This window comes from Mus pahari, chromosome 10, assembly GCF_900095145.1.
Source record: "Mus pahari chromosome 10, PAHARI_EIJ_v1.1, whole genome shotgun sequence".
Taxonomy (NCBI): Eukaryota; Metazoa; Chordata; class Mammalia; order Rodentia; family Muridae; genus Mus; species Mus pahari.
The window spans coordinates 109,020,783-109,036,925 of NC_034599.1; the positions used below are offsets into that span (position 1 = coordinate 109,020,783).

Genomic DNA, 16,143 nt, shown 5'->3' on the forward strand with positions numbered 1-16,143 from the left:
CATGTGTATCTTAACACTCCATGTATATCTGAACACTCCTCCCCGTGTATCTGAGCACTCCTCCACATGCATATGAGCATTTCTTGCTGTGCTTAGCAACCTGGCTTTTTTTTTTTTTTTTTTCCAGGAAAGCGTTTCTTCATCAAGGCCTCAGAATTATCTGTGTAACTAATTTTGGAATCTCTAATGCAGTTAGGATCATTCAAGTTATCTTCTCAGGAAAGATAGCTGCTGAGCCACTCAGTCATGCAATAACCAAGTATTTCCAAATTGGCATGTCATGATGGATCACCACACTGTGTGTGCATCCATGCTGGTGAACTCCTGTGTGTCCCCGTGGCATCTTTTGGGATCTTCTCTGCTCTCTTTATGAACTTCATCTGAACAGTTCTGATAAGCAAGTCCATAGTTGACCAAGTCTACCTGGTCATGGTTCTTGTAGCTCAGAAGGTTGGCGGCCTTGAGGTCACTGTGCACATACTCATGACTGTATTCCAGGGTACCTAAAATTCATAAGCCATGCTGCAAAAAAACCTTTTGACATTTGTTTCACGTATGTTCTGACAGTTAATCCATTGTTTTCCCTGTTGTGAATTTTTTTTGTAAAGTGAATTTTTTCTTTTCTTTTTTTTCTTTTTTTCTTTTCTTTTCTTTTCTTTCTTTCTTTTTTTTTTTTTTTTTTTTTTTTTTTTGAGATAGGGTTGTCCTGGAACTCACTCTGTAGACCAGGCTGGCCTCGAACTCAGAAATCCACCTGCCTCTGCCTCCTGAGTGTTGGGATTAAAGGCATGCACCACCACACCTGGCTGTAAAGTGAATTTTATTAAACTCATTTAGGCATACTGTAGGTCTTCACATCAAAACAGCTCAAGGAAGCATTATGGTCATTTATACTACAGTCATAATGGAAGAAATATGGACCCAGGGGTTTGAGTCTAGACGTGTCTATGAACTGATAGACATATTAGTTATTTTTCTCACTGCTGTGGCAAAATGGCTCATGAAACGAAGGGCCCCGGAATGGTTCATGGTGGAGCAGGTGGCTCATCTCACAGAACTTGGAAAGAGGAAAGAAAGCAGAAAGGTCAAGAACAAGATGTAATTCTTAAGCATACATGCACAGTTGACAGGAGAGATGGCTCAGTGGTTAAGAGCACTGGTTGCTCTTCCAGAGGACTTGGTTGAGTTATATATTCTCACAACCATCGATAACTTAACTCTCTAGCCCCCAAAGACACCAACTGAGGACATGGTAGACAGACATATATGCAGACAAAACACTCATATACACATGCATAGATAGACAAGCCCTGTCAGAAAGAATACACTCACAGTAACCTATTTACTTCAGCTTGGTGTCTCCTTATTTTCCTCTATTCTCTAGTAATCGTTCCATGTTACTTGAATCCATCAAGAGATTAGTAGAGCAATTAGGTTAGACTATTTGTCTAATACATTCCAAAGCTTATCATCTGGCAATTGACCTCCCCACCCCCAAGTACAAGAGCCTGTGGGAGACAGTTTACATCCAGTTGTACACTAGAACTGGCAAATGAAATAGAGTGTTCATAGACCAAGGAGGGGTTCAGGACAATTTTGTACACTTTTGATTGGGCAACTGTTAGGGAGGACTTGTGGCTTTCTGAAATGGGAGCAGTAAATTTGTAATGTCACCTGATGTAGCTGTGCAAGGTTGGAGCTGTGTATAAATCAGTCAACCCCATATGATTTATTGGTAATTATGAATCTCAGCTTCAGGGAGGAAGTTGGGAACAAAAACCTTGTGCTGGGGATCCATCAGCATGGGAGTGGTACTTCAAGTCACAGGATTGGGGTAGAGCACTCAGACTGTGTAGGAAGATTAAGGAAGAAGAAACAAATGGAAGGCAAAAGTCAGGCACCACAGCTCACAAGAACACTAACAAGTCCTTAGGAAGATGTGTCTTAATTACGCTCCCTATTGCTGAGACAGACTCTCCTAAGAATGACAGCTTAGGCTGGGAAAGATTCTGTTACAATGTTGCATGGTCGCTGTTTAAACAGTATCATCACTTTGAAAAAAAGATTACATTTAGTGTGGATTAGTGACAATGGATAATGCCAGTGATGGTTTAATTCCTTAAGGCAGGGCTGGTCCATGAGTGTGGCATTTCCTACTTGCCTCCTGAAATCAAAGCACTCAGCAGAACTCAGATCAGCAGGTTTCCCTGGGGCAACTGTGTAAAATTCAGACACATGTCAGTAGTGGTCATGACTTAGCATAGCCTACAGCTTTGAATAGGCATCCAACCAATGCAGCCCTGTCTCTAAGCTAGGGTCTGTCCCCAAGACAAGAAGAAGCAGGGAACAGTCATTGCTTCTCTGAGTTCAGAAGACATTGGTCAAAGACTCCATTCAGCCCAGCCAGGTTCAAGTGTAGAAGATAAGAAGTTATGGGCTTTCCTCTAGCAACCACTGCCTCTGTATTTCAGGTGTTTATCAACTTGGAGAGCTCTTGAGTGGGAATTTGGAAAGAAAACAAAACACCAAAAAACAAAAACCAACCAACCAACCAACCAAACAAACAAACAAAAAAAAAACAAGAAAAAAGAAAAGCACTCCTTGTTAAGAGCCTCGGAACATTAATGATAGCTATTATAATCCACAATTTATTTCCAAATACGTCAACATATTGATCTGTTATATATAGGGAAGCTTTAATATATGTTCCCAGTAGGGAGGCTGCCCCAATCTCAAATATATTCCAATGATTAGCAGCTGCCATTTTATCGACACTTACCATTCAGAGACCACTGCTATATGGCGGCCTCTATCTATCTATCTATCTATCTATCTATCTATCTATCTATCTATCTATCTATCTATCATCTATCTATCTATCATCTATCTATCTATTTATTTTTATTTATGTGTATGTGCACATGTCAGTTTGAAGTCTTGGGTACAGGAGCTTATGTGCCTGCAGAGGCTGGAAGAAAGCTTAGATCCCCTGTCACTAGAGTCACAGGAACTTTTAAGTGCCAAACATGGGTGCAGGGAAGCAAGCTCTGACCCTCTGACAGAGCTGCAAGCACTCTTAATGTCTGAGATATCATCTCCAGCCCCATCACCTCCTTTTTTTCCCCAACAACAGAACTTTGGTCTTATGATAATGTGAGCACAGCTGGGTGCTCTTTCTGTCTTTGGACTGAGAGCCCTCACAGACTGCCTGAGGAAATTTGGAAGTACACCCTATGAAATTTGAAAGGACTTCTCTGGTTTTCCATTTAACAGCTCCACCCCAAAGTCATCCTGTCCTCCTATGTAGCCTCAGTGGTTTAGGTGACCAGAATGTTACTTTAAAAAAAAAAAAATCACTGTGGGGAAGACCAGAATATGCTACAGCAGATACATCTCTGCAGCATTTGGACTATGTTGAAATGATCCTTTGGAAAATGTAGGACTGGGAGGGGAGAGAGGAAGGAAGATCAGGGTGGGAGAGAGTGAGGGGTGGAAATGATGTAAAGAGTGATCATGTGAGAGATTCTCAAAAATATATAATAAAATAAAAGCGAGATGCCTGCTCAATTAGAGTAGGAAGACAATTAACAAGCTATTTTTAAGTGCCGCGAGTATCAGGAGATATACCAGAATAGATTATGCCATGCGCAACTGATTGGCAGGCCCTGAAATGTGTGCAAGTTTCCAATCTTGTCTTGATCAGCAGTCTTTGCAAAGCAGGCCTGAAAGGCATGGCCCCCAACCCATAAAGTATGAAGCCATAATTATTCAAGTGAAAAAAAAAAAAAAAAGGAAACTAATTAGAAACGTGATAAGCAGTGATTAGGCAGTTACTTCAGGGGAAAATGAAGGAGATGTGCAGTTGCCAACCAGGGTAGCTTTCCTGAAAAAGGGATAGACAAGGCTGGTTTAGATGAAAAGTTCCCTGTCTGTCACCTAGGGAAGCAAGTGCCTGCAAGACAGGGCCATTAGCATGTCATTTGCACACAGAATTTAAGACAAAAAAAAAAAAAAAAAAAAAAGGTCACTACAAAACAGGAACTCTTTGGAGCAGAACAGGCCTTGCATCTAAAAGTCGATGAGTGGCAGGAGGGACAGGGTCCTTCCTGAGGGCCCTCGGAAAGCCCACTGCTAATAATCCTGACCTTGCAGTAGCCAGGACTCAAATGACAGGGGTGGAAGAGAGCCTAGAGGTGGGTCAGAAGACCTTGGCTTCCGTTTTGGCCAAGGCTCTTGGGACTGAGCCCATAGACCTTGTACATTTGGTCTTGTACAATAAGACTTTTGCTTTCTGTGCTCTGGTCGGCTGCTCTCTCCAGCTCTCCAGTGCTAAGGGCATCTCTACTCTGGAGTTTGAGCTAGTGGTGCGGTTTGAGTGTGAATGGCTCCGAAGGCTTGCACTTGAGCCCAGGCTGGTGGAGCTATTTTGGAAACCTGTGGGATTTGAAGTGTGTGGAGCCTCAAGGAGGAAGTGGGCCATCGAGGGTTCACTTCCGGTTCTGTAGCAAGGTTCTGCCTCTGAAGTTTGCTTCCTGATTGTGGACACTGTTAATCCTACCAGACGATAATAAGGCCAGTAACACAACCTTGAGCCAAATCTGAAGCAAGCTTTAATGAAACATTGGCCAGGACGATGAACTCTGGCTAAGTCCACCCTGGGGTTCCCAGAAAATGGGGACAGGTCACATTCTACAGAAGTTAATAAAGGCAAATCCATAGGGCCATTATGTACCCCGCCAGGTCCAATCATTGGCAAACATATATCCTGATGTACTTCCTGCCTGTGTGCCTCCTGCCTACATCCAATGAGAGTCAAGCGTACTTTCTGACGTATTTCCTACCCACATACCTCCTACCTACATGTCATCGGCCACAACCTGTATAGCTGGGCAAAAAAACTTGTTTAGAGGAGCAAAACAATAGCTGCCTGCATTTCAGGAAGTATCTGTCCTTGGGTAATGTTGGAGCCATATTCTGTTTTGTGGATCTCTTATGGACAGTAATTAAAACATAACTTAGCTCTCACAGACGCTATGTGACCAGCGGCCTCTGGTTCCTGCTGCCAAGTCTTCGGAACCACAGTGGATTGTGTCACCTTCAACTGTAAACCCGAAGAAACCTCCCCGCCCCCTGCTTGTCAGGTATCTGAAACGAGCAACCAGAAACGTAGCGTAACCAATGAGTCAGACCATTGAACTCTCCAGGGCTTCGTGTTGCTGCCCTAGCGCATGAACGCACGCATGTACGCACGTACGCACGCACAAGCCAGTTTGCAAAGGAAAACTGGCAGCCCATCCTTACCTGAGCATCATCCACAGAACAGAGCATGCCCATGCACGCATGTGCAGGGAGTAGGGTGGGGGATGGGGAGGAGCCCCTGAAATACAAGCAGGAGAAACGCCTCTAAAGGGCGGTACACCAGGTGGTCAGACGTTTTATGGAGCTCTTTTCTCAGTGGCTTGTTAGGCCACTTCCATCCCTGGGTTTAATAAGCTGTCTCTATTTTTAGACAAGAATCGGCAGCCCTGTGAACTCATCTGTGATCGCCATAAATAAGTGCGTTCATCTCCCAATGATTTACAAAAATCAGTGTTTTACTCATCAGCCATTCAAGAAACAACACTCGTGAATGTGCAGGCCTCACGTTTTACTCTCTTTCTGATATCTTTTGAGATAAGGACATATCTGCTAAAAATAAAAATGTTCTTGATGGCTGGCAAGTTGTGAAACCATCTCAGGCACACGCACACATCTCACACGTGAAGAAATGCTACTACCCACACCCCGAAGACGAGAGCCTCTTTCCTATTGTTCTCATAGCAAGCATTTCTTCAGACCTCGTCAGGGGAGTGCTGGGTAAATTAAATGGAGAAAAGAGAACATTCTGGCTCTCCTAGAGCAAACAGGGCTGTGGGGACAGAGATAGAAAGATGCATTACACGGACTACCGGGCATTTCCTCATGCTATGCAGCCTCTGTCTCATCGCGCTCGCCAGTTCTAATCAGGAGACAAGAAGAAACACAGAAAGGCAGACACTTCGATTGCACAAAATTTTAGTTCCTGGATAACTTGGCTTTGCCACTGACTGTAGCTCAGGAGCCTGTGTTCTGATAATCCAGTCCTTCCCCCTGGGAGTGCTTGCCTTCCTACCCTCCCCGGCCTGATGGGTTAATGCTCACTGAGTGAGTGTTTTGTTTATACTGCCAACGCTCACACAGGCAGACCCTTTCCTGCTCTATATACCACTCACTCTTCTACATCCTTCTGTGTTCTTAATGGTATCTGGGATTTTCCTATAAACCCGCCTTTAAGCAAAGCAGCAACTTAATATCAGCCAAGATGCAGGTTCACCACACCAATGCAAAGCTATGTATGGGGCTGTCAAAGGGTGCCCAGGGCAGTCACTGGCATGCTAGTCAGAGGCAAGAAAACGCACACAGATGCACATTCTCTGAGGCAGCCAGCACTGTGACGGTCCTGGAAGAATTAGCCACATGGGCCAAAGCAGTTCCTGGGACAGAGAGAAACCATGCTGGCACACCATGAGCCACCATGCCAGGACACAGGGGTCAGGATCAGACCACAGAGATAAGGGGCATCAGGCTGCCAAGGGCTAGCTACTGTTTCTCCTTTATTAGTGAGATTCTGTTGAGGATTATCTTTTGGTTGTGTGTGTGTGTGTTTGTGTGTGTGTGTGTGTGTGTGTGTGTGTGCTCATGTGCATGTGCACATGTGAGTGAGGAGGTCAAAGGTTAAACTCCAGTGTTATTCCTTCGACTCGTACACTTGGATCTTCACACCGTCCCTTCACTGACCTAACTGATCTGGGGCTCAGTTAGGCTAAGCTGGTTGACCAGCAAGCTCCAAGGAGCCCCTGTCTCTGCCTCCCCAGCTAGGGTTATAAGCACATTATATCACCTGTGGCTTTTTCTGCTTCAAATTCAAGGCCAAGGTCATTTCCTCATGCTTATACAACTGCCTTATCTCTCCTGGATTGTTTTTTAAAGGGACATGAGTCTGTTGTAAAATACCCCCCGACACACACACACACACACACACACACACACACACACACACACACACTCACACACTCCACAAGCTGTCTTCATCAGAGCACTGTGAATACCCACAAGAGACCTCCAAGACGGGGTTGTTGCCATATTCCCTCCCAGAAGCAGAGGTCATCAGAACCTTCCCTTAGATCCAACCAACCCTTCCCTACACCTTCCTCCGGGATGTCTGTCATCGTGGCCAAGCTGCAAGTGATTCTATGATCTCACGACGAGCTAGAGTGTATGGAGACAGGGAGGCTAACCGAAGGGTGCTCAGTCTATGCAGCTGTGGGGAAGTCAGCATTCTGTGGGTGATTCACACTCCTGGAACTTACCCTGGGTCAGACTCTGTTAGTAAGCAGGACAACTTGTTTGCTTGACAAGTGGGACTTTGACAGAATCATTACTTTGTTCTGTCCCTGGTGACACAATCTGAGGTGATCAGACATGGCACATCTGTCCAGGGAAATGCGCTCACAGCACTACTCATGGACAACCCATGGGGAAGATCTTGAAAGGACATTTTCTGCCGTGCTGAAGAATAATCTGGTGTGTGAAGAGGGTTCAGCTACCGGGGACAGCAATAAGAGGCGAGGTCGTCTGCTGACTTTGGATTTATTTGATCTACTAGACATTTTTATTTATATAAAAGACAAACACTGCATAGATTGAAAATAAGTGCTTTAGGTTTTGATATAAAAAGAATATTGTGCATTCATTCACATTCCTATTTTAATACATGAGTATGGCCGAAGTGTTCAATAAAAGAATAAAACTTTCCCTTTATGTAGAGTAGTGAACAAGAGTCAACACTTTGAGGAATGACAGCGATGCTATTCCTTGGTCTTTTTCTTGAAAAAAGAAAAGAAATGACATAAACAAAACAAGCCACAGTAACATGACACCATATTCCAGTTTCTGATGATGACCAGGAAGTGAAGTCACTTTTGAACCCTAGAATTCCCACTAGTGGACCAGCATTCTGTAAATTCCCCGCTAGAGGGCGCTGAACAACAGCTACTGGGTTAGCACTGGCAATCCAAAAGGAGTGAGTGGGCTTGGGGGTTTCCATGGTGTTCAAAGCCCACTTTCACGGGACAGAGCACATGGATTTTTGTCCTACCCCCAACTTGACCATGTTGACCAAACAGAACAACCACCCCTTGGTGGTTCTCCAATCACATTCCTATTTGGTTGACAATAAGTCACTTCAAAAACACAGTTTCTTATAAAGACTTTGGTTTGCAATATCCACATTTGTTGGGGGATTAACACGTTTCCTATTAAAACTCATTTTCTTCTCTCATCCAAGTGGACACAGATTCCCTGTCTCTTCATGAGAGTCCTGTGTGACCCCTGTTCAAATATGCACTTGTAATTTCTGCCAAGGTTAGGACCATGCAGAGACCAGTAGCCATAAAAAAAGATTCTTAGAGCAGAGGGTTCCCTTGCAGAGGCAAGTGAAACTTATTATGCAAACAAAGAGCCCTGACCTAATGAGGTCACACACAGGAGGTCTCCTAATGTCTCCAATTTATGTCAATTTCAAAGCATAGCATCAGATAAGTTTTGTGCAATCCAATCTGTTCCCAGAACAAGGTGAAATGAATGTACATGTCTCGTGTGTGCACGTGTGTGTGGGTGTTCGTGGGTGCACGTGTGATGGAGATCAGAAGTCAGTCAATCTCAGATGTTCCTCAGGGTGCTGCTCACCCTGCTTTGGAGACAATCTTCCCAGCCCTGGGCTCCCAGGGGTGTTCGTCTTCCCAGTGCTGAGATGACAAGAGTGACCCACTGAACATGGCTTTTATTGTGGGTTCTGGGGGATTGAACTCAAGTCCTCTTGCTTGTGAGGCAACCATTTTTACTTGTTACCTCTCCATGCTCACAAATGCACTTTTCTTACAATGGATCCTGACTGGAAGCAGCTTTCATTTCCAGACTGGGGTGGGTGTGGGTAATGGGAAGTCTGGAGGTTTAGGAGTGAGCAATCAGGCAGCTGCAGCCATGCCCTTCTTGCTGGAAATGACGCCCCCTGGGGGCAGAGCTAGGAACTGCCTCCTCTGCTTATTGGGGAATCTAGGTTTCTCTGCAACCTCCCAAATAGTTCTAAAGAAGCTCAACTAATTTTTTTGACAGTGTGTTGACCGAGGAAAACGAGGGTTCAAAATGTCCCTGGACACAGCTGTACAGTATAGGCAGTGTGCGCCATTCAAATCCTGTCCGCTATTTGGGAGGCTGGGGGAATGGAACCCACTGGTGTTGCCATGGCAAGCTGGAAGGCCCTGCAGCAGAGCGACAAAAATTAAACATAGTGAGGCTCAGGGGCTGGGTGTAGGGTGTGCCATGTTTAAAAAAATCAACAAAGGATAATGGCAGGGAACAAATAACAGTTACTTATGCACAAAGAATCAAAGAATTCAATCTTATTAATAGATGGTGGGCCAATTTCATGGGTGGGGGATGTTCTTCTTTGATTTTGGTAGCCTGTAAAAGCAGAAAAATGGGGCCAAGTTTCAAGGCTAAGTCAGAAGGTTCACAAGTCAGATGTGGGGTTTGAATGTCAAAGATAACAATCAAGAGAAGCAAAGACACATGGGAGACCCTGGGACACAGTGCCGGACTGGAACTCAGCTCCCTGGTCCGTAAAGCACCCTACTGTAGAGGGTTGTTATTGCAAAACAAAGTGTTTTGTGGCAAAAGCAGGCTGCAAGGCATGGATCCTTCTCATAGAATTGTGCCCCCAACCCTGCTGTCAGGGGATCACTGCTTGTGTGTGTGACTGATTGTCAAGTGCTAACGGTATCCCGAGTCCCTTCTGCTCCATTCCAGAGCTCTCCAATAAAAACTATTCCCCGGGGTAACACATTTGATCATTTTCTTTGTCTCCTTGCAGAGTATGGCTATATATAGAGAGATATAGACATATAGATATAGATATAGATATATATAAAACATAGCTATTCATATTTACACACAGGCATTAATAAAGTGCAAACGTTATTGGTTGTTGTAAAATTCAATCTCATTTCCTGAGGAGGTGCTAGCACAGCTTATGCCATGACAGTGTCCAAGGCATAGGACGCTCTCTGTCACTCATCCCCCGCTGCCGCTGCTGCTGGCCACTGCCGCCACCGCTGCCGCCGCCACTGCTGCTATGGTTGTTGCTGCTGCCACTTCTAAACATGGAGCAGCTACTGGGGAAGAAGGGAGCAAGTCCTTGGTTTTCCAGAAGCATCAGTCAGGAGAACATCCTGCTGCCTCTGGTCTTTGGCTAGAGGACAGCTTCTGGAGGCTTGGCCCAGCCTGCCCAGAAAAAGCTATTTGGTAGTGTTCAGCGAGCCATCTTCTGGAATCTTCTCCTGGGAGCAGCTCCTCCCAGAGAGTCTCTCTGGGTGCTCCAGCTCACTGAAGCGCTCTGCCACACACTGGGCTGTGAGACGGGCCTCGGGGTCATGGTCCCAGCACTCGGTCAAAGTCTCACACACGATCTGGATGCCCTGCAGAGGAAAGGAGGGGGTCCCAAGGGCACCGTCAGTGGGTGGTCTCCATGGAGTTAGTATCAATACATCATCATCAAGGTTCAGAGTTCAGAATAAGGCTCACTCTTTCTATGTGTTCATGTGTAGGTAGGTGTGGGTCAAAGGTCATGGTCAGCGAGACAGGGTTTCTCATTTAGCCTGGAGCTCACTGATTTGGGATCCTTCTGTCTCCCCTTCCTTCTGTGCTCATCTTACAGGATTACACCATGGCCTCCAGCTTTTTACATGGGTACTGGGGATTTGAACTCAGGTCCTCACCCTAATTTGCAATAGTGCCATCTCTCCAATGCCTAGGGTCTACTCGTGGTGGCACATATTGTATAGAATGTACCAGATATATTCATTGCAGTCTCTGGAGGACTCCTGTTGCTCACTTTAAGCTGGGCTCTCTCTTTTCCTTGACTCTTTCATGGCCGCTGGAGAGTTTCTTCATTTAGACTGTAATCAAGCTAGCCCATAGGTACCCTTCTGTTTGAATGGAGCTGGACACTCAAGCCCAGAGTAGGACAGGCATTAATCTGGGCTCATTTGGTAAAGCCTGTCTTTCATAGGAGGACTTATAAGTTGCTTCCAGAACTGCCTAGGGTGACTCAGACACCCCCGTCATCTCCATTGACATTAAACTAGGCCCTCTGACGTGGCTGTCTTTGTATGTCAAATATGCTTGACTGTAAGATATTTCAAATGCGGTCCTCCCCAACACAACCCTGCTCCCTGAATTCCCTCCCACGCACGGAAGGCTGTCTAGAACAGCAGAGCACTCTATTTCAGCTGGATTTCATTTTGTGTCAAGAATGTCTTCCTTAATGTTTTGAGTTCTCTCAGAAAATCAGAAGGTAAGCGAATGGTCTGAGAGGTGGAAATAAGATTAGCTCCTTCCATGAGGAGGTCAACATTGCCTCTGGTGATCTCCATACAGCTGGCAAAGATACATCTAACACTTGGAGAGAGTTGGTGTTTGCCTGTCAATACCAGAAACTTTCACAATTTCTGGGGAGTCCCCTTCCCTGCCCCCAGTTCTTGGTGTGGGATTAATTGCATAATTCACCTAACTGATGGTATTGATTGATGGCCCTGTTAAGAGTAGAGTGTTATTGTTGCTATACCAAAAACATTTATTTTGTTCTGACACAGTAATTACAGGCTGTAAATTAAATTAAATATTAAGCATTACCTTGATATCAATAGGGCAACAAATCTCATTAAGAGAAAAAAATGTATTATGCAAATTCTTTCCAGAATTTTATCATAATGAATAATGACTTCATTAAGAGAATTTTACAGGAGAGACTTCAAGAGATGGCGGCAGAGTTTCAATGGAGCATACCATTCCTGGGCCTTCTAAATCTTGAGTTTCTACAAACAGCCTTGCATTTTTAGAACCAAAGACAATTTGCCTGAGACTCCCTCCGGTGAATACTCTGACCCGGGGAAGCTTGGTTCATCAACTCCCTGATCACAGGGCTGGCTCTGGGCCAGGGCTGCTCTGCACACACTTCCTGCCCCATCTGTCTTCCTGGTTGTGCCTGGCTTGCTGTTTCTGGCTCTCCTTTGAACTCCCCTTGCCTTGAGGCAGACCTTCCCAGCCATGGTCTGAAAGGAAGAAGGACTTCATCTGAAGGAGCCATAAAGGGCTTTGCTGGATGGAAAAGAATCGGGAAAACACCGGTCTAGCTCTTTCTTTACTGAGGCTTTCTAGGCTACATCCCACCTGTGGCCAACCTCTCTCACTCACAACCTACCCTTTCCTCTCTTCTCTTCCACCATGGCTATGAGCATCCTTAACTTCCGGTGGTTCTGACAGGGAGCTGTGAGGATGTCACTCAACAGGCTGCCCCGCCCCCTCCTTCACCAGCAGGCCCTTCTGCATTGATTTCCTGTCCTCCATTGTGGTAAGCTGGCCTCCTCTTCCCCAAGCATGCTCATACACAGTGTCCCCCTCATTTCACACAACCAGCATATATGAGCACACCAGCTACCTGAGAACCCTGTTTGCTTCCAAATGCTAAATATTTCTTTCTGAGGTTGAAGGACCTCAGAGGAGCAAAGTCGAATCCCAGAGGGAATGAGGTATAGGCTCCTCGTGCGCAGGCATGGGAGGTGACAGCAGACACAGCTAGCAACAGGTCTCAACTCTGCATCCAGAGAGCTTGGGAGAAAGGTGAGCAGTGCCCTACAGTGGTTATCTGCGCGCTCTCTGGGAATGCTGCATCAGCCTGCTGAATGCAATCTACAAGGTCATTCGCTTATACTGGAATTTTGCTTAGGAACACAAGCCCAGCGGAGTTCCAGAGAACCAAGGGCTCGGCACTCAGAGTTAAGCTACATCTCCCAGAATTCTCTGCTGCCCGCGAGCAGACTCCTCTGGATCTTCTGAGTGTTCAAAGCCAGCCCTCCTTACCTGGTGGTTGAGCCAGAAGCTGGGGATTTCGGGCCGCCCTCGGTCTCTCAGCACGCTGTCTTTCATGCTCTCCACACAGGGGTGCTCTCGCACCTTGGACCCAAATGGGGGCTCGTAATCTTTCACTTCTGTGAAGAGAACAGGCAGACATAGACCAGATGAGCATTGGGTACATACATGACTGCGGGAAGGGCGCTGGGTGAGAGCCTGGCTGGGTAGTATGAGGTATCCGACGGCAGAATGAACCTGCCATTGCTACAACACTTGCGATGGTGGTGGGTTAAAATAAGAAGGCACGGGTGGTGTAGGAAGGATGCTGGGACATATTCCACTGGTGATTGATTGTTCAGTCCTTCTAGACATCATGCTAATAGCTGACACCTAGGGAATAAGGCAGACAGGGACCCAGCTTTCCCATAACGCAGGCACGCTCAGTTGGTGGGGAGAATACTTTTTTCTAAGGAAAGAAACAGATTATCATACAGATCATGGTACACAGACACACTCATACAACAAACATACAAACAAAACACAAAACACGCATACATACAAAATAATAAAAATAAATAAAAATTAAAATAAAATAGTTTTTAAAGGCTGTGTGTATTTCAAAGTTTCTGGTCCTCCATAGACCCACAGTAATAAAACAGGACACAATAAATGATGTTAAGTTTCATGGGAACATTTGCCCCCAAAGGAATGAAGTTCTGAAAGATGCTCTAAACTGGATGGCTCCTGAAGACATTACTAAGAGAAGTAAGCCAGACACGAAAGTGGAACATTGTGTGGCTCCGTGTAATGTCCCCACCAAAACTCTCACTGGAGATTAGCCACTTTCATGAGGCACCGAGAGGGAAGGGGGAGGGGTGACCTTCATAGTCAGCTGAGGGGAACCCTTCCCTAATAAATCTTCTGTGGATTCGCAGACTGATGTCTTTGAGAGTGGGGCTGTTAGTATAGCCAGTTTAAAGCTGTCATGGTAGTGCAAGGTCTCACCACGCACCAGTTCAGGGCCTGCCTGGGATACACAGGGAAGATCTATCTCTAACAAGGCAAGCATGACACACCAGTCTGCTTCTCACACTGCGGTGGTGCAAGGAGCACCAGGCCACACTGCTGGACTTCCTGGTCTCCAGAACCGTGAGCCAAAAGAAAGCTTCTCCCTTATGACCCAGCCTCAAGTATTGTAGTGTGGCAGGAGAAAGGAGGGTTAAATCACTTTGGAGCCATACTTGCAGAGATGAAGAGAGAGTGGTGTTTCTCTGGGAGTTAAGAGATGATTATTAGGGGAAGGGGGTAGAAATGTGGGTTTGGTGTTGATAATCGGTAGAGGGTTTCAGATGGAGAGAAAGGAGAGAGTTCTGGGGCTGGGGAATGTGTGGCTCGGTGGCAGAGTGCTCGCCTAGCATGCACAAGGCCCTAGGTTCGAGTCCAATCCCCAACACCACGAAGGACAGTGTGTGTGTGTGTGTGTGTGTGAGTGTGTGTGTGTGAGTGAGTGTGTATGTATGTGTGAGTGTGTGTGTGTGAGTGTGTGTGTGTGAGTGTGTGTGTATGTGTGTGTGTGNTGAGTGTGTGTGTGTGAGTGTGTGTGTGTGAGTGTGTGTGTATGTGTGTGTGTGAGTGTGTGTGTGTGTGTGTGTGAGAGAGAGAGAGAGAGAGAGAGTGAGAGAGACAGAGACAGAGACAGAGAGACAGAGAGACAGAGAGACAGAGAGAAGAGGAAGGCTGGACTATATCCCACATTTCCCCCTAAAATATGCAGGATCGTTGACCTTTAACTTCAAGATAATTTTCCCTAATGAGCAGAAATTTTAGTAATTGCCTTCTGTGCTAAGAACTGAAGAAGATTTCATGGAAACATGGAATTTTAGAGAGGGATAGCCTCTTTTCTTTTCTTTTTCTCTTTCATTTTCTCAGAGGCACATTTATCTTTTACAACCTCACCCCAGTCGAAAAGCTCTGTGGAATCTTATTTTATCATTTTATTTGCTGACTGATTGTTTAAAACTTCTCATTTAAACTTTGATATTTTCATACACTTATACCTCTATTTTGATTATATCCATCCACCACTCCCTCTACTGCTCCCTCGTGCCCCAATCTCTCCCCATAAGTTTACATTCTCCTTTTTTTGTTATCAATAATACCCAGGGTATCTTTGTAGCCAATTTTTCATAGATTTTTAATTTTTTCTCATATAATTTACAATGTAATTGCATTTATGACATTGAGACAAACACAGATCCCTTTTCTCCCCTTTTTACTTTGAGCAGCCAAATAATTTATCTACCTCGGTCTTAGGGTAAATTCTGAAGTCTGACTTTTGGGCACATCCACCGCTTCTTTCTCCCATCCCCTGTCCTCCATCAGATGTTAATCCTGAGGCCTGGGCTGGGGTTTTCTGACATTCCTTTCTCTGATTGGTGCTTTCAATCGTTCTTTATACATGGCAGGCATCCAGTAAATCCAAATGATGGTTTCAAGCCAATGCTGAAGCCCAGAGAGTGAGCGCCGGCTCCAGATGAGACACCACACTCATCTCCAAGGCTTCCTACAGAATGAATGGAGTGACTCGAGGGACCACCCTCTTCCCTTCCAAATTATCTCGTTACCCAATTCAACCAAAGAGCTTCTTTCCTTGTCCCATCCCAAGTCAGGACAAGATAGGGTGGGATTTGCACGACCTATCAGTTACTGATTAGATGCTGTATGGGGCCACAGACTCTCCATTTCTCTTTGGCAGCTCTCGAAGTTGTGTTTCTTGCCCACAGGCACCCTCTACCAAGCTAAGACCTCTAGACCGGCTCAAGCGTTGCCCGTAGCCCTCACTCCTTCCTCCATCTCTGCAGAATTATACTGCGCTGATGGAACTACCCCAGTCTGGAGATGCCAGGACATGCCAGCTACCTGCCAGGGGTAGCCATGTCACAAGGCAAACTAGCCCAGTCCTCTTGTGGCCTTTGCAAGCCTCTCTTCGAGCATCTGCAGGACAAGGCTGAGACTGTCCTTTGTGAGCCATGGCTCAGCTTCTTCTCCTGGTTGTTCCTGCTTCCCTTCCTTCCTTCCTTCCTTCCTTCCTTCCTTCCTTCCTTCCTTCCTTCCTTCCTTCCTTCCTCCCTCCCTCCCTCCCTGCCTCCTTCCCTC

General features: G+C 45.7%; 1 protein-coding gene across 2 annotated transcripts in view; it reads right to left on the reverse strand.

Moving 5' to 3' along the window:
• Window positions 1–7,652: 7,652 nt before the first annotated feature.
• Window positions 7,653–16,143, reverse strand: part of Tgfbr2 (transforming growth factor beta receptor 2) — an 88,020-nt gene continuing 79,529 nt past the window's right edge. For both annotated transcript variants that reach the window (XM_021206647.2, XM_021206646.2), the window contains 2 exons: window positions 12,997–13,124; window positions 7,653–10,553 (listed from right to left, as the gene is read on the reverse strand). In XM_021206647.2, the coding sequence (XP_021062306.1) occupies window positions 10,374–10,553; window positions 12,997–13,124 (308 nt within the window). In that variant the 3' untranslated portion in view covers window positions 7,653–10,373. The remainder of the gene's footprint in view (window positions 10,554–12,996; window positions 13,125–16,143) is intronic.